The following is a 17,507-nucleotide window of genomic DNA, read 5'->3' on the forward strand; positions in this document are numbered from 1 at the left end:
ATACAACTTATATTCAACTTGACTCTAGGTAATGATGTCAATTTAAAAACTGTTATGTTTCATTTAACAAGTCATAAGCTATTATTGCCAGTTTTATTGATATAATTCTATGTTCTCCCCTTCAGACAAATTCAAAACATTTAATAAAAGGCAACATGCAGGTGGTAGCAGCACAGACACATGAAAGACTGAACAGGTGCAGACAGAACTCAGACATTTCCACCCCCACAGGGAACATCCCAGAGGTAGTGTTCAAATGTGAAACAAAAAGTAGTGACTTTTTTTTCAATATATATTTTAAGGCCATAAAATAAAGGCCATGAGTTAACATCTAAGAAATATAGTATTTTTGTACTTCACTTCCCCAGATAGTTATTACACACAGGGCCTTCTAGAACAACCCCTTGGTCTATTATTTCTAGTAGAAGGTTCTGACTCCCCAGGTCCCAAAGCCCTGATGATAGTGATAATGTATTGAACATCTTCTAGTGTATACTTTCATTGTAGCATTCTAGACAGCTGGAAAACATACACTGTTGCTGTCTGTTCACCAATGTTTACCACCACCTAGAACAACTTTCAGTTGCTGCATTAAGTAAAGTGCTCTTACCGGATGTGTATTTAATTGAGAACTCTGTCTGAGAATGTATACACAACCAGTTTCTGCAAGAATGACAATTGCATCCACGAAAACCTATCCCACATTAGTAACACTTATACACAGAGGTTAAAGTGCATCGCTTCTGCCCAACTCACTGCTGTTCTCACAAGGTTGCACATAAAGGCAGCACTCCGGCATGCGAGTACCCTGAAAATAAGCAACCCAACACTTCCCTTCTTAAAACGTTCCAACGTCAATATTACACGACGATTCCGAATCTGTTAAATATTATGAGAGAAACCAGAAAAAAAGGTGCCACCACAGTGGGACCCGTCTAGCAGACGAGGGACCGCGGGGTGTCCTCCATGGTGACAGTATGGCCAAGAGCATGCTGGGACTGCCTGGCAGCGCACCATCTGCTGATGCTCAACCGATCAACATTTTATACAAACGTTATATCAAAAATAATATAAGACATACATTGTAATAACAACGTGAAAATAATAAAAGAGGGTTTCACATTTTTTCTCATACTGGGGTGGAGTATGCATACAGTGTTCAGTTGGACACATGGACAGACACAAAGACAAAGATTAGCGTACTTAAAAAACACCCGAGGGGGAAAATAAATGTCTCTTTAAAAACGTGGCGAAGTGAGCTGTCAGGATCTGACAATTTGTCCCCATGAATGAGCGTTTGTGAAGATGCTTTGTAGCCACAGAATGGGATTCGAGGAGGGCGGAAGGTGGTCGACCGTGGAGCTAGAGTCTATTGAGGGGCTACGGTGGGGGCTGGTCGTAGCCTTCTAGAGTCAGGCGGTCCACTTCAGTTCCATGTGGGGGCAGTGGGATGTATGCTGTGGGGGGAGGGGGGGGGATTGAGAGTTAGAGAATCTTCTGAAGGATGGAGTTGGGCACTTCCAGAGTCTCGTCCTTTACAAGGACGATGTCATAGGAGTCCAGATATTTCTCCAGTCGCTCTTCTACCTACAGGCAGGGAACACATAAAAAAAAAATCAAATGAGTCGAGGGTAAATGTGCAAGACAGAAGCTGCTAAGGTGTGAAACACTGGGGTTTCGTCGGAAACGGCTACCTTGTCGTTGAGGAAGCCGATCTTGAGGATGTTCTCCACGTTGGGCACGCCGTCGGCCATGTGCAGGTCGCCCAGGGAGTCGCCCAGCAGCACGATGTTGCAGTTGTCCTTCACCTGCTTGAAGTAGTCCGTGTTGCGCAGGGCCCCGTCGTGCTTGTTGTAGACGTGGATGACCTCCCCCTTGAAGCCCCGCAGCACGCCCTGGGACAGAGGGGGAAAACAGCGCCCTCCGTCAGTGCTGTGGGGTATTACAGAAAGCTGCGTTGTGTTCGCCGGGGTTGCCCCCCCCCCCCCCCCCGCGCGCGTTTGAAACACCCCAGCGCCCTCTGTTGACAACAGCTCAACTGAGGACAAGACATTCATGTCCCTTGAGAGAGAAAACATTTGTACGTTTGTTTTTTCGCTTAGGTCAGCAAGAAGGGGGGGACGGGGGACTCACATTCTCATCGAAGTCCATGAAGTTGGAGACCACCTTGATGTTTGGGTGGTAGACCCCGGCCTGGCGGATGATCTCCTCCAGGACGTCGCCCAGTCCGGCCGAGAAGATGAACATGGGCACGTTGTGCTGATGGAGGCGGTCAAAGAACTGCTCGTATCCCTCCCTGTGGGAGACGCAGGCGTCACACGACGTGTAGGACGCACACACACTGAAACCGCTGCATACCCTCAACTGGAAACACACATTTGAACATGTCTTCATTATGAATGAGTTCATTTACCGTAAGCAGGCGTCTGACTCCCTCACCACCTCCGGGAGTTTGTCCTTCTGTAACCTCTGCTCTACCAGTAACGTGTGGGACTTGAAATACCTGGCAGGGCATACGAAACACAAGTTTAAAACCCTGAGTCATGACAAAAAAATGTTTTTACATATAGTGTACATACAGTAGGTCCCATACATACAGAAACAAAGACAGAAAGAAAGAGAGAATGACGGAGAGAAAGATGTATAGACTCACCATTCTACCATGAAAGGATATTTCTCCTCCATTGTCAGGTGGGGATCGATCTCTATGGGGTAATACGTCTCCTTGAGCTGCAGCAGCTAAGACAAGACAACAAAACAGGCCGCTATCAACAGGCGGCACGTCAGTCGTCTGGACAGCGCACGTCGTTACGGCAATGACGAAAACCCTACCTTTTCCCGACATTCTTCAGAGACGAGACTGCAGTTGTCAATGATGTCTGCAACGGAGGAACAAGAACACAAGTCAGATGTCAGATGTCGGGCCACGGGCAGCGCAGCGCGACCCCCGCAAGTCGTCATCGACAGGAACACGTCCTTTCGCGGCGCCGTCTTACTTACTGTGACACGTCGGGCAGCGTTTGCCGTTGACGGCAAACTTGCTTAACGTCATGTCAAAGTCTGTGATGATCTGGCCAAAACAACGAGGAGGAGACAAATCAAGGGAAGAAAAAGGTAGACTACTATGCAGGGGAATCCCGGCCGGGTCTTCCTGCTAGGGCGAGTTGGCACACACACACCTGTAGTTTGGAGGCTCCGCCCTTAATCAGACCACAGATGATCTGCTCCACTCGCTCCGGGTCCCTCATGTGGACCGTGTTCTTCTCAAACTCTGGCATCTGAGTGAGAGATAGAGATAGAGATAGAGAGAGAGAGAGAGAGAGAGAGAGAGAGAGAGAGAGAGAGAGAGAGAGAGAGAGATAGAGATAGAGATAGAGATAGAGATAGAGAGAGAGAGAGTGTAAGGGGGAGGCAGATAATGACAGCCTGTAAATGTTGATGTAACCACCGTGATACACGTTTGCTGGTCAAAAACAAATACATGAAACAGGAAATAAAAGGACTGGGAAGAACTAGATGAATAAAGCCCTGCTTTTGTCCTGTTTAAGAGCAGAGCAGATGCTTGCGTCCAGACGTTTTCAGGGGGTTCTCAGCTTGGTCTCTGGCATGTGGGACCCAAGTTCTCACAGCAGTCATGTTACCTTTTTCCATTTCTGAAGTAAGACAACCCAGGAACTGTCAGTGTGTGTGGTGAGGGGGGGCGGGGGGGGGGCTGTGTGGGGGTGGAGGACTTTTTCAAGACTGAATATTCCCCACGGAAAACAAACACTCACACACAGCACAGCTGCTAATGGATCCTGTGTCCATAACAAGAAGACAAACCCGAGCAAGTCTGTCAGCTTGAAGGTAAACCAACCAACGCAAGAAAGAGAAAGCCCTACCTCATTCACACAGAGAAAAACTGCAAATTGGTAGGGAGGGGAAAAGAGAGAGAGAGAGAGTCTTTGGCTCACGTTTTGTTCATTTCAACACAATGGAGGAGAAAAAAAAAAGACCTCGATGAACTTTGTTTTGGATCTTAGAATTTTTGGTGCCGTTTGTGGAATATTCATTGTCAATCACCTAGGTCACATGGGTAAGACTTGCTGGGTAAGACCAATCAGAGCTGTGTCGGCAGAGGCAGTGATACGGCGCTGGGTTTTAAGAGGTGTTGATGGCATGTCAGAGCAGGAACGCACACAGCAACGCTCACATACAGTGGACGTGCGTGTGTGCATGTCTTGTCCACGCATGTCCACTTTTTTCTGCATTGTCCTTGTCTCCTCAGAGGATCCATTGCCCTTTACACCCGTCTTATATATCACCCCTTACACACTTACACGTGCCCTCTCCAAACCGCACCGCACCAAACACACTCTCTCCCTGGTAAAGAGATCAAGTGTATTTTTAAGGTTGCTGGTGACGCAAAACCCAGACGAGGGGGGTGAGGGATTGGATTAAGGTTCGTCTTACTATGAAGATCCCAAATGCCTAGGCTTTATTTTGTTATTGCAGATCACGTCTCACACCGTCTCCTATCACACACATCTCTAACAAATAGGACGACACGAGACTCCCCTGTCCCCCTGACTTATGTAACACACACACAGAGAGCTTGTAAAGCCTTGCATAATATTTTGATCCCTGAAAAGCACGCACAAACACCACGCACACACACAGGAAAAAGAGACTTCTATTCGTTTCTAGAGTCGGAGGACACCAACACTCTAAATCTCAACTGCATAATAAAAATAGGCAATGTACAAACTCATCTGATAGCAGACCCCTTACATGAAAAATGACAAAAACAGCCTTGCTCTTAATCAATAAACTCCAAAACATTCAAATATAAATGACGGTGTCAACTGACCTTTACAGCTGGTGACGACAAAACAGTCAACCACAACACACACGCACAATGGCTCAACTCTGTCTTGCGCCTCAAAACTAGTGAAGAAAAAGCCCTCTGGGTGACTGGGGCTTATATAGCCATGGCGACACAGGGGGGCGGCACCCGGAATAGATCCCATCACATATCGCCTCCCTCCCTGAGCAGAGGCTGTAGTGATGCACTCCCAGACAGCTACAGATGACATAAAGACACACACACACACATATTCCAGGCCCTTCGCTTCACCCTTCACCTCCCTCCCCACTCAACTTTGACCGCTATGGCACAAGAATTTCTCGACTGACCACGTCTCTCCAGATAGCCTTATTGACTGGGTCGCATTGCTGAGGGCTCATTTCTCCAGTAATACTGAGCCCGCACATTACAGGATCCCCTCTCTGTACACACACACACACGCACACTCAAACACACACTGCATGTCTAGGGTCACAGGGTCGTGGTTCATTCACTCTGTGTTCCACCAATAGGCAGACATGGCTGTGTGGCTATTTTACTAAGGGTCACTGGGTACAAGACTAACCTACATGAAGGGAGACACAGACCTCCATTGATGTAACCAGTCTCTCATTGGCCGGCCACTCACCCGACAATAGCCGGGCAAACAATGGTATTGTTGTTGTAATTTGGCCTGCTTGAATGAACCCTAGAATAGACATGGCAGGAGTCAAATGCTCCCTTGTTCTGTATGTTTAGCCTCAGCTCGAGTTCAACCTCTATTCTTTTAAATCCTTGTTCAACATTCAACTAAGAAACCCAGCCTCATCCTTCTCTAACCTGTCCGCAAGGCCAAAACGGAGACAACTCAGAAAGCTAGCTGAGACATAATAAACCCTTTGGCTGTCTCTCTAACAAGGATTATCCCATCCAATCCCATCACTTTACCAAAGCCATAGCTACACATCTGTCCAATCAGTATACTTATTTTCATGCTCAGTTCCTATGACTGGCCAATCGGCTGACTTTCAGCCACAAGGAGACAACTGTGGGTGGGGTTGGAACGATTCTTGTTGTGACAGGATTGATGATAGGCGTTATATGCAGGTTATATATCAATCAAAATCTCTACCCGAAAAATGTTGTGCTTATTCTGTTTATTAGCAAAGACATGAAACTAATTATGCACTGTAAATCCATAAAGGTTTCCACACCCAGTGTCAAACGAGGTTAGCACAAAGCAGAATGGGTGTGTTGGCTTTGCGTTAATCTCTTTAACTAGTGGGCATATTTTCAATGAGAAAAACTCAGAAAGCCAGACCTGAATGAGACACCAAAACAAGATACTGAAATGAGACATGCGCCTGTGAGACGGTTTCAGTCATTTTCCAACCGCTGTCAAAATGCAAGCTCAACGTTCCCTCCCACCATGGGCTTGCCTTGACAAAAGCTAAAAAACAAAAAGACAAACATGACACCAATCCCGACCACATGACTCAAAGTTGAATCAGAGGAGACTGCAGAATGAAACCACCTTATTTTTACATTTGAAAAAGAAAGTTATAAGTTGACTGTATTAACTAACTTCATTCTGTATTCCTATTCAAGCAACTTTCGACCCTTGATCAACGAGACATTGTTAGAGGTTCTTGAAGCATTTGGCTACAGATAACAATGGTCCTAAATTAATACACGGGAATCTCTCCTTGTCTTTAACTGTAGAACCAAGTCAAGACGATTCCATTTTACATTTACATTTAGTCATTTAGCAGACGCCCTTATCCAGAGCGACTTCCAGTAAGTACAGGGACATTCTCCCGAGGCAAGTAGGGTGAAGTGCTTTGCCCAAGGACGCAAGGACAAGAGCTGACATAGTATCAATGTCAACCGGTTGCATCTTTGTTTACATGTCTGTGTTTTCTTTTAGTAGTTTAAAACCAAAAGGATGATGCTGTCACTTCAACAGAAATGGCATTCTGGGAACCTGAGTTGACTCCTTTGTGATAAACATGTTGACCCCTCTCTGTTGGTCAGTTCCACCATGACATCAAGTCAAGTCAATTTTATTGATCCCACTAGGGTAAATTTGTTTGCAGACAGGTATTAAAACACATTCAATCCATCGTAAAATACTACATAAACAGCATACCTGATACCACACAAAGACAACACACAATACAGTACAATACGGTACAAGGATCACTTAATGTTGAAAACCCATGCCATTCATTTGTGACTGTTTTGCTATTGGGAGGCTAAATAAACAAAAGAGTCCCCAAATCGTTTTGTTCTGTGGATGGGAGCTCTATACCTTCTTCTGATGGCAATAGGTCAAACTCCCCCTTCAGGGGATGGTCAGTACAAGCCAATATGGCCTGGGTCTTCTTTGCGACCTGCCGAACATAAAACTCAGAGAGCTAGACTTGGTTTATCCCAATGACTTTACTGGCCACTCTAACAATTGAATCTTATAACAACTGATTACTCTGTTTTTCATGTAGGCCTATCTACTGTATGTTTTAAATCCTGCTCTGTTGCCTTTGTCGGTCAGGTCTCAACTGAAAAAGAGATTAGGCTATATCTCAATGTGGGGTTTTCTTGGTAAAAAAAAAAAAGGTTAAAACTTGAAATAAGTTCTCTAAATCTTACCACACAAAAGTACCACACTGTCCTGATCAATTATGCTCTTGCTTGAGCATATATGCAGAATATAGCAGCACATTTCCAGTCAATGTGTTATGGAGATTTGCTATTCAATGACTATTTTAGGCTTCAGTGAAGTGGTTCATCCTGGTTGCAAGATACCCTCCAGTCGACAGTATCGACACAGAGCCTGGGTGGAACAGTCTCACCAGTCAACACTAGGTAACCTTGGATCTAGGGAGTCAGGTGGCTGAGCGGTTAGGGATTTCGGGCTAGTAATCAGAAGGTCGCTGGTTCAATTCCCGGCTGTGCCAAATGACGATGTGTCCTTGGGCAAGGCACTTCACCCTACTTGCCTCGGGGGGAATGTCCCTGTACTTACTGTAAGTTGCTATGGATAAGAGCATCTGCTAAATGTAAAATGTAGTGTAGTGTAAAGCGTAAAGCTCTCAGCTTTACTGTAGATGAGCTCTAATAGGCCGCAACAGGAAACTGATCTAGTGACTACAAAAGCCAATGACATGGAAGAAACTAGATATCCAAAAAATATGTGAACTCTCAGCGATGTGCTTGATACATCTGAATATGCATAGTATTTGTTATCAGCAGAAACCATTCATTTGCATCAACTAGTATTTTACAAATAGGTAAAACTGCCCAGAATACTTAAGCTGTTGTACAAAACAAAAATCTGAGGCAAGTGGATCTCTCTCGAAAGATTTCATGCTGCCCAATTTAAAAGGGTCTCTCTATCATTAAGAAAAGGGGAAATTAAAGAGCATGAATTAGAAAGCTGTTCACTTCTGACACCCAGTGGTCAAAGCAGTTCAGTACAAGACAAATCCTGTATTGAACATGACAGAAGAGCAATAAGAAAACAGACGTGCCCAACGTCGAAATGTGCCTTTTACAACGGAATATGGAATGACATCGTTAAAGTTAGAGGGAAACTGACATTCTAGAATGTTTTAAAGGGACCAGATGCGTTACTTCATCAGAATGTAACTGCTGAGCTCAGAAGCTAATGTATGTTTTTCTTCAATGGTTCAACCCTCATCAAAATCAGATGGACTCTCCTTCAACCCATGGCCGGGGCTCTTCATTGCAGGACAGGGTACTAACAGAATGCTAAGCATCTAAAAAGGGCCTCTTAAACCACCTGACAGAGAGACAGCGATGGGAATTCAACAGGACATTAAGGTGATATACAAATAATTGTATATCCGTCCTCTGTTCTGTCAACAGCTAATAAAGGATTCCATAAGTTAATGTGAGTCTTAAGGATATAGGACAAACATATGTAGCGTTACCATTCTTTAATTGTGATATATTGGGATAAACAAGCACCTGCGCGGACACAACTGAGTGACTGACATTCCCGGAAAACTGGTTTGACAAAATGCCAGGAGGGGGTGTCTGCATACCTTGGGAAAACATGCTATCCAACAGCTTAACAAGACCGTGACAATAGAATCTGCTGATCAACTAATGATCTGTCATGTCGTGGTTAGGAAGCTAAATCTATTGGTGCCTAATAAACGGCTAATGACCTCTAAAATCCCACTGCTATTTTTAAGAACATCTGCGACTGCGCATTGTGCGCAGCAACAGCACACGAGTGTACTCACCATCTCAATGATTTTAGTTTTCTTTCCTGCTCTCTTCTTCTTTGCGAACATGTACTGGGCGAGAACAACTCCACCAAATAGGGCACATACACTGGCACTGGCCGCGGCACCGACTTTTACCACGGCTGTTTTGTCCATGGCTGTGCCGCTCCTATACAAATGTCCCAACAAGCCTTTTCTTATGTCAACATGGTCCCTCCCACAGTCGGCGCCTCTTACTGACGTCGTATCATTCTGTCTATACCATAAGGACGAAAACAGGGGGGTAATAAAACCGAAACAAGATCGTTTCTTTTCTGGCAAACATAATGTCATTGGAGGAATTATTGATATGTAATCATACAAAACCCAATACATGTTACTGGTCGTTGATTTCAACCCATAACACCATACCAATATTACAGGGCTCTCAACTTCTGATAAAACTTGACAGCCCTCCACTCAAATAAATACTGGTCTCTCTTTCTCTCGCTCCCTCTCTCCACTTGTGTTTTTGTTTGAGAGAAAGCGACCGTCGCTAACACTCCCGCATGGCCCAGCAGGGAGTTGTGCCGGACCAGGACCAGTTTTGCTGTTCTATCTGTCTGTCTTAAAGGATCCTGTCGCCCTCCCCTGTGGTCACAGCTACTGTAGCAGCTGTATCGAGGGCTACTGGGACCAGGATGAGCAGAAGGGAGTCTACAGCTGCCCCCAGTGCAGACAGACATTCACTCCCAGGCCTGTTTTGAAGAGGAACACCACGCTGGCTGAGGTGGTGGAGAAGCTGAAGGAGAAAGGAGGAGCCGGGGGCGCACCCTCTGAGCTGACGAGTCCAGCTGGGCCAGGAGAGGGGACGTGTGACCTCTGCACTGGGCCCAAGAAGCAGAGAGCCCTCAAGTCCTGGCCGATGTGTTTGTTGTCCTACTGCCAGACTTACCTCCAGCCCCACTACCAGATTCCTAAGATGAAGAATCACAAGCTGGTGGAAGCCACATCTGGACTGCAGGAGATGATCTGCTCCAGTCATGACAAGCTGCTGGAGGTGTTCTGTCGGATAGACCAGCAGTGTATCTGCTATATGTGTACCATGGATGAAATAATAATTTCTTGGCCCCAGACAAAGAGGACTTTGAACTTCAATGGCACCAATAATAGACTAACTCTACGTGGAACTTTGAAAGGCATGCATACTCCCCACTCCTCCCCACACCCCTTCACTCCCCGTAAAAAGTGATTGTGGAGATGGGTGAAGCTGTGTCTGACTGACAGGGGGATGTCGGCCAAATCGTCTGTAATTAGATTTGTTTACCTAAACCACAAAGAGTTTATCTGCAAAACAGTGTCCAACTCAATGTTACAGTATCGATACACTCTAGTCTCGGTCTTGACTTTGACTATTTAACTTACAATATGAAAGTGTTTAAATATGGATGTTTTCATATGTGTAGTTTAGATTAGACATGCAACGGATAATTAAATCACTTATTGTTACATGTACATGAATGTTACATGAACAGGACGAATGTACAATACAATTAAAAATATGTCAACAATATTATCAACGTATACCATACAATTTAAAAAATACATTACCAACCTAGATTATTGAATGTATTACCAACATACGGTTTTCACTGTCTTATATGAGTCTAAAGTCTGAACTCCTGCTTGGTCAACATGGAGAACTATAAAATGTCAACAATTAAGTGCTGACTCATGTCAGTAAATGAAGGATGAGTTTAATGTCTCTGATTCCTGGATATATGATGTGAAAAACCATCATAACAGAAAAACCTTTATATGACTGCACTGTAACCCTAACCCCTACAGTACATGACTGCACTGGACATGTTTAGCAGTCGTGTTCAGCGTTGGTGTTCAGTGTGTTCTAACAGAGGTCCACTTCATCACAGTCCTGTACTGTAACTCTTAATGTGTTGTTGTCATATGTGTTGTTCTCCAGGACAAGCTGGTCCTGAGTCAGCAGGAAGTCCAATAGAGAGTCCAGCAGAGAGAGAAGGAGCTGAAGGAGCTCCAACATGCTGTGGAGTCTCTCAAGGTCAGCATCAGGATCTCCAGTACTGTAGCTGTGTTAATGGGAGATACCTGGATAAGACAGGTGGACACTACATTAAGGAAGACTGGTGTCTCTTGAGGGATATCTTGATGTATTTGTCTCCCATGTCACTCTCCTCCTCTTTCTCTCCCTTTCTCCTTCTCCTTCCCTGTCTCCCCCCTCTCTCTCTTCTCTCTTTCTCTCCCTTTTCTTCCTCTGCCCCCTCTGTCTTTCCCTCCTATTACTCTATCTTTCTCTGTCCTTCTCCCCCTCCGCCCCTCTGTCTCTCCTCTCTCCCCCTCCCCTCCCCCCTCTCCTTCTGTCTTCTCTCCCCTCTCTTCCCCCCTCTCCCCCCGACTTACACTCCTTCTCTCTCCCCCCTCTCTCCCGAGTTCTGGCCAGGCAGCAGGGGAGGACAGTGAGAGGATCTTTACTGAGCTGATCCGCTCCATTGAGAGAAGGTGCTCTGAGGTGAAGGAGCTGATCAGAGCCCAGCAGAGGGCAGCAGTGAGTCAGGCTGAAGGTCTGGTGGAGAGACTGGAGCAGGAGATTGCTGAACTGAGGAGGAGAGACGCTGACCTGGAGAAGCTGTCACAGACAGAGGACAACATCCACTTCCTCCAGGTAACTAGACTACCCTGGCAGCTAAGATCTGCACCTCAACTCACTGTCTGTGTTCTCATATATTTAGGATCTTTGCTTAACCTCTCTATTTCTCTCTCTCTCGAATGCAGTAGCCAGTCCATACACTGAACATTGCACCAAATTGTTACTTATTATTACAGGTGAAAAAGTGGTGGAATGTAATTGAATAAAATAGCATGCTCACGTAGGTACTTTCCAACAGGCGCAAAGCACACTTGGCAGCAGCTTCAAAAGAAATATAAAAACATACTATGTCTATTTTTAAGGCATATTTTCCTTAGGCCTATGAGCTTGTGATTGTAACCTACGTCATCTTGGTTTTTATTATATTTAACATGATACAAAGTAAATATAAGTTAATGCCTTTTTCAACTTGTTGTAGCAGTAGCCCCAAACAGAATGATTTCCATCACAAGATGATGATGATTATGATGATAAAGAAAAAAAAAAAATTCCACAGGTGAAAATGATGTCTGTGAAAAGAGGGACCGTAGTGCTGTATCTTCATATATATGTAATCTACCACATATTTCTAATTACAAATATATCCTATGTGAATGCATATGTCTGTAACAGGGTTTACCCAAAAACCAAAACATTTTATTTAAAAAAAAACATAATAAATTATAGATTTACACAGCCTCTGATGGCACGATTCAGTTTCTTGTCACTTTCAGCTGTATTTTGTCTAAAGCAATGCATAAAGTGAGGATTTAAGTTCATTTAGATTTCCCCCCTTTTTCAAGCACTGATTTCACGAAAAGGGCTGAATAAGCGCTTATATTTGGCAATACACCACATGCATTAAACATTTTGATTACTACAAACAGCCTGGTCAGCCCCAATACCATTGATTTAGATTGTTAATAGCTTTGTATCTTTTCTCCCGTCTAATGTAGTCACATGATCGACATGCATGTTCTAGTCCAAAATACCATCCCTTAACTTTATAGTTTTTTCTCCAGCTGTGGTACTTCATGTACTCTTCATCATTCCTGTCAAGGAAATTCAGCCGATCTGCCAGTTCCTTTTGATTAGGGAAGTCATCCACATGAAGAAAAGAGTCCGCTGGAATGAATTCCTCATAGTTTTGCCTGGATGGGCCCAAAACTACTGGGACAGCTCCCAAACTCATGGCATTGTACAACTTCTCAGTGATGTAGTCTTTAAAGACAGAATTTTCAAAGGACAAATAAAATTTGCATCCAGAAATTATTTTTGTATAGTCTTTGTTGTTTACGTATGTACCAAAGTGTCGTCCATAGGCCTCTACTTTGACATGCTTAATCAGCTCATTGTAGACCTGAACTCTTCTGAATGATGGGTGCCAGTTGCTCACAATCCAGCACACCAATGTATTCTTTTTTTGCAGCTCAAAGTGTTTGTCCACAGCTGTTACCTCGACTAAGGATCCATACGGAACAGGTACAGAAGAATCCCTTCGATAATTTGAAGTCATATTAAACAGATTATCCAACTTGGGAATTTTGTTTGAGTTGGCAGGTGATTCAGCATTGAACCACACCCATTTCTGGAACCAGGGACGTGGATTTTGTGGCATGTTGCCCAGATCTTTATGGATGTCCCGGTGATGAAAGAGGACTCCATGTGCATTATCATAAAGGCTCTTGTTGTCTGTCAAGCGACAACCTTGAACGTTGAAATCAGCACATGAATGAAGATCAAAAGATTGTCCAAATGGCCACATCCAGATCAGGAGAATAGTGTCCGGTTCTGAATTGTCAGCTCTGAGGATTACTTGGGAGTTCTGCTTGCCTGTCTTCTGGGGTTGTGGTGTGGTTTGGTCTGGGACCTCAGTCTGACTCCCCTCTCGATTCAGCCCATCTTGGCAGACACAGATAGCTTTCTCATTTGGTTCTCTGTCCGTGCACAACAGTGAGTTGATGTTGGGTTTGTAGTACGTAAAAAATACAACTAAGGAGCACACCACCACAAAGCTGCAAATCAATGCAGGCCGTATTACTGTCCCTTGGGAAGTTGACTTGATCATGACTGTGTGTCAGAAAATACAGTAATTACAATACATCAGATAACTTTAAACAATACATCACAATATGGGTTAATATTTGTTGCAGATGGTGAGTGATATGGAGAAATTAAGACTGATGCTATGTATTTGGAGTCAATTCTGTAATCAAGTAGGCCTAAGGATCAGTATCCTTGGGTTTTAACACCTGGATCAAATGTAGTTTAATGTCTCGACATTATTAACTACACTGTTTACCACTACAGTTCATTGTGGCCTGATATAATACTACTTTTGATTATCAACAGATATATTCTAGCATCGAAAAAATTGTGTGGTACAAACATTGATTTTTGATTGTTAGTCTATGGTTTGAAATGAAAGGCTTTCTACTTTATCTAGACTCACATAGACATTTCTCTGACATGCTATACTTAGGAGAAGTCAGGTTTATAGTTATGGACTTTGTTCTATTGAGTCTTGGGCAGAGACACAACACAACGTTACAATAGTAAATGTAAGTACAACACATCCCAACGTACGTCATGACATAAAAATCAAGTTCATTTTGCGTCAACAAAACAATACCTTGTAGTTTTTCATTACACATAAACGATTAAAAAAGTCTAACTCCTTTCGCTCCTATCAAAGTCTGACCCATTATGCAGAATAAAAAGTCGATGTCGACATAGAAAACATGAACCTTGGTTACAGTTTTCAAGGCGTTAATTATTTACATTACTGAATTCATAAAAACATGAATCATAAATCCCAACATCTGAAGTTCCTGACCTACTTAAAATATACAGTGTATCCAATAAAATAACTCTACCAAGTCATACACTCACCTTACCAGGAGGTAGAGAATTGAAAATGAGGGTATCACAGAAATGCGATATCAGCATACAATATGGGAATAATCTCCCTTCCTCCTGAATAACAGAGAGGTGTGGCCTGTATTTATTCAACGTTATCACCTGCCAGGTGAACAATGTAGAGTTCCATTTTTTCCACAGGACACCAGTTCCCATTCATTTAATCATGTCATTGCCTGGTGTATCTTCCTGGTGTGCACAAAACAAACAATGAGGCCACTTCTTTGTTTGGAATGACATGTTCTTTTTTTTTTTTTTAAGAGGGTAATGATAATCAGAACAGGCAGCCTGGCACAACCAAAACACACAGACTTCTCTGACCCTCTACCTGATAATGCTCTTGCTTCAATGAACGAGACTGAACTGGCCACTGTTACGGCCACGGCCTGGTTCCTGTCCCTTTTACACCCCCTGCTGGCTCACCTGGATTATCCTGCCAAGACTACACACCTGCTGCCCATTACCTCATCATCCTGCCTACTTCAACCCGGCTTTCCAACCACTCCTCGTCAGATCGTTGTCACAGCTACTGTGGTAGTATGCGCTTTTGACCCGCAAGCATTGCTTGATTCACTTGCCTTCTGTAAACCAGTTTTCTTTGTGCCCAGGATCGTCATCCGAGAACCTAATCCCTGTCTGCCTGCCGACCGGCTGATTCACCAAACAAGACCACAACTCAGGACTACACCGAATAAATTAACTAAATCGTATCTGTACTGCGTTTGGGTCCACTCTGTACCACACCGTAACAGCCACAGGTTAACAATAACATAAATGTTATTGTTAACATCACTTAAGAGATGTCTATTTATTTATGCAAGTATTTATTTAAGTATTTATTTATGCAAGTATTTATTTAAGTATTTATTTATTTATGTATTTAATTTTGGCACATTTAGTCCTCCATATAATTGACTCGTTAATATCTGACAAAAAAAAATGTAATGTGCAAAAGTGTTGCCCCCTCCCTGAGTGACCACCTTACGGCGGTGGAGGGGTTTGCGTGTCCTTGTGATCCTGGAAGCTATGTTGTTTGGGGCTTTATGCTCCTGTTAGGGTCACCCAAGGCAAACAGGTTCCAGGTGAAGGACCAGACAAAGCGTGGCTCAAAAACCTAACATGAAAAATACAAACAATGGTTCTCAGTTGCCCCTGCCCAGAAGCGGGTCACCAGGGCCCCCCCCTGGAGCCAGGCCTGGGGGTGGGGCTCGATGACGAGTGCCTGGTGGCCGGGCCTTTTCCCATGGGGCCCAGTTGGGCACAGCCCGAAGAGACAACGTGAGACCCTCTTCCAGTGGGCTCACCATCCGCAGGAGGGGTCATGGGGGTCGGGTGCCTTGGCAGTCCGATCCTCGGATGCAGAAGCTAGCTCTAGGGACGTGGAACGTCACCTCGCTGGTGGGAAAGGAGCCTAAGCTGGTGCGCGAGGTAGAGAGATTCCGGCTAGATATAGTCGGCCAGCATAGGCTCTGGAACCAGTCTCCTTGAGAGAGGAGGCTCTGGAGTTGCCCTTGGTGAGAGGCGTCGAGCTGGGGTGGGAATACTTGTTTCCCCTCTGTTCGGCGCCCGTACATTGGGGTTCACCCCGGTGGACGAGAGGGTAGCCTCCCTCCGCCTTAGGGTGGGGGGACGGGTCCTCACTGTTGTTTGTGCTTACGCACCAAATGGCAGCGCAGAGTACCCACCCTTTTTGGAGTCTCTGGGCGTGATTGGGAGGAACGGCCCCCCCGATCTGAACCCGAGTGGTGTTTTGTTGTTGGACTTCTGTGCTAGACACAGCTTGTCCATTTTAAACACCATGTTCAAACATAAGGGTGTCCATATGTGCATTTGGCACCAGGACACCCGAGATCTCAGTTTGATGATAGACTTTTTAGTCGTGTCGTTGGATCTGAGGCCGAATGTTTTGGACACTCGGGTGAGAAGAGGGGCGGAGCTGTCAACTGATCACCACCTGCTGGTGAGTTGGCTACGATGGTAAGGGAAGTTGGGTCAGGCCCAAACGTAATGTGAGGGTCTGCTGGGAACGGCTGGCACAATCCCCTGTAAGAAGGAGCTTCGATCATGTCTCGGGGGGGGGGGGGGGCAGGGACATTGAGTCCGAATGGGCCATTGTTGAGGTGGCTGACCGGAGCTGCGGCCGCAAGGCGGTCGGTGCATGTCGTGGTGGTAACCCTCAGGCCCGGTGGTGGACTCCGGAGGAGAGGGATGCCGTCAAGCTGAAGAGGGAGGCCTATCGGACTTTATTGGCTGGTAGGACTCCAGAGGCAGCTGTACCGGCAGGCCAAGCGGAAAGCGGCTTTGGTGGTCACGGAGGCAAAAACTCGGGCGTGGGAGGAGTACAGCGAGGCCATGGAGAATGACTTCCGAACGTCTTCGAAAAGGTTCTGGACCACCATCTGGCGACTCAGGAGGGGGAAGTAGTGCACTGTCAACGCTGTATATGGTAGGGATGGTGCGCTGCTGACCTCGATGGGGGACGTCCTGGATCGGTGGAAGGAATACTTTGAAGACCTCCTTAATTCCACCAACATGCTTTCCAACGTGGAGGCAGAGTCTGGGGACATTGGGGGGGCCCTTCTATCTCTGGGGCTGAGGTCGCCGAGGTGGTTGAAAAGCTCCGCGGTGGCAGGGCCCCTGGGGTGGATGAGGTCTGCCCAGAGTTCCTTAAGGCTCTGGATGTTGTCGGGCTGTCTTGGTTGACACGACTCTGCAACATCGCGTGGACATTGGGGACAGTGCCTCTGAACTGGCAGACCGGGGTGGTGGTTCCCCTCTTTTAAAAGGGGATTTTTTGCGAATGATGTGGTCCTGATGGCTTTATCTGGCCGTGACCCCCAGCTCTCACTGAAGCGGTTTGCAACCGGAT

At 45.3% G+C, this 17,507-nt stretch overlaps 2 protein-coding genes, 1 long non-coding RNA gene and 1 pseudogene across 4 annotated transcripts; 2 read left to right on the forward strand and 2 right to left on the reverse strand.

The window, feature by feature from the left end:
• Positions 1–79: 79 nt before the first annotated feature.
• Positions 80–9,291, reverse strand: nt5c3a (5'-nucleotidase, cytosolic IIIA). Of its 2 annotated transcripts, none has more exons than XM_084706509.1 (9): positions 9,097–9,291; positions 3,180–3,278; positions 3,001–3,070; positions 2,833–2,879; positions 2,654–2,739; positions 2,414–2,503; positions 2,134–2,296; positions 1,695–1,895; positions 80–1,587 (listed from the first exon to the last, which is right to left on the reverse strand). In XM_084706509.1, exons 1-9 carry the CDS (start codon positions 9,232–9,234, stop codon positions 1,486–1,488), a joined length of 996 nt encoding a protein of 331 aa, XP_084562635.1. In that variant the 5' UTR covers positions 9,235–9,291; the 3' UTR covers positions 80–1,485. The 2 variants fall into 2 exon arrangements, with proteins under 2 accessions (XP_084562635.1, XP_084562636.1); XM_084706510.1 differs by lacking the exon at positions 9,097–9,291 and adding an exon at positions 4,850–4,978.
• A 335-nt stretch (positions 9,292–9,626) lies between these two features.
• Positions 9,627–10,630, forward strand: LOC146300838 (E3 ubiquitin/ISG15 ligase TRIM25-like; annotated as a pseudogene).
• A 145-nt stretch (positions 10,631–10,775) lies between these two features.
• LOC146300839 (uncharacterized) lies at positions 10,776–12,977 on the forward strand. Its single transcript, XR_014767067.1, has 3 exons — positions 10,776–11,134; positions 11,524–11,755; positions 11,866–12,977. It is a non-coding gene; the product is annotated as an uncharacterized LOC146300839 (long non-coding RNA).
• LOC146300840 (4-galactosyl-N-acetylglucosaminide 3-alpha-L-fucosyltransferase 9-like) lies at positions 12,513–14,049 on the reverse strand. Its single transcript, XM_084706497.1, has one exon. The coding sequence runs from the start codon at positions 13,785–13,787 to the stop codon at positions 12,612–12,614; it is 1,176 nt and encodes a 391-aa protein (XP_084562623.1). The 5' UTR covers positions 13,788–14,049; the 3' UTR covers positions 12,513–12,611.
• Between the last annotated feature and the right edge of the window lie 3,458 nt (positions 14,050–17,507).

Source organism: Hypomesus nipponensis, chromosome 2 (genome assembly GCF_054491055.1).
Source record: "Hypomesus nipponensis isolate SF chromosome 2, ASM5449105v1, whole genome shotgun sequence".
Lineage (NCBI taxonomy): Eukaryota > Metazoa > Chordata > Actinopteri > Osmeriformes > Osmeridae > Hypomesus > Hypomesus nipponensis.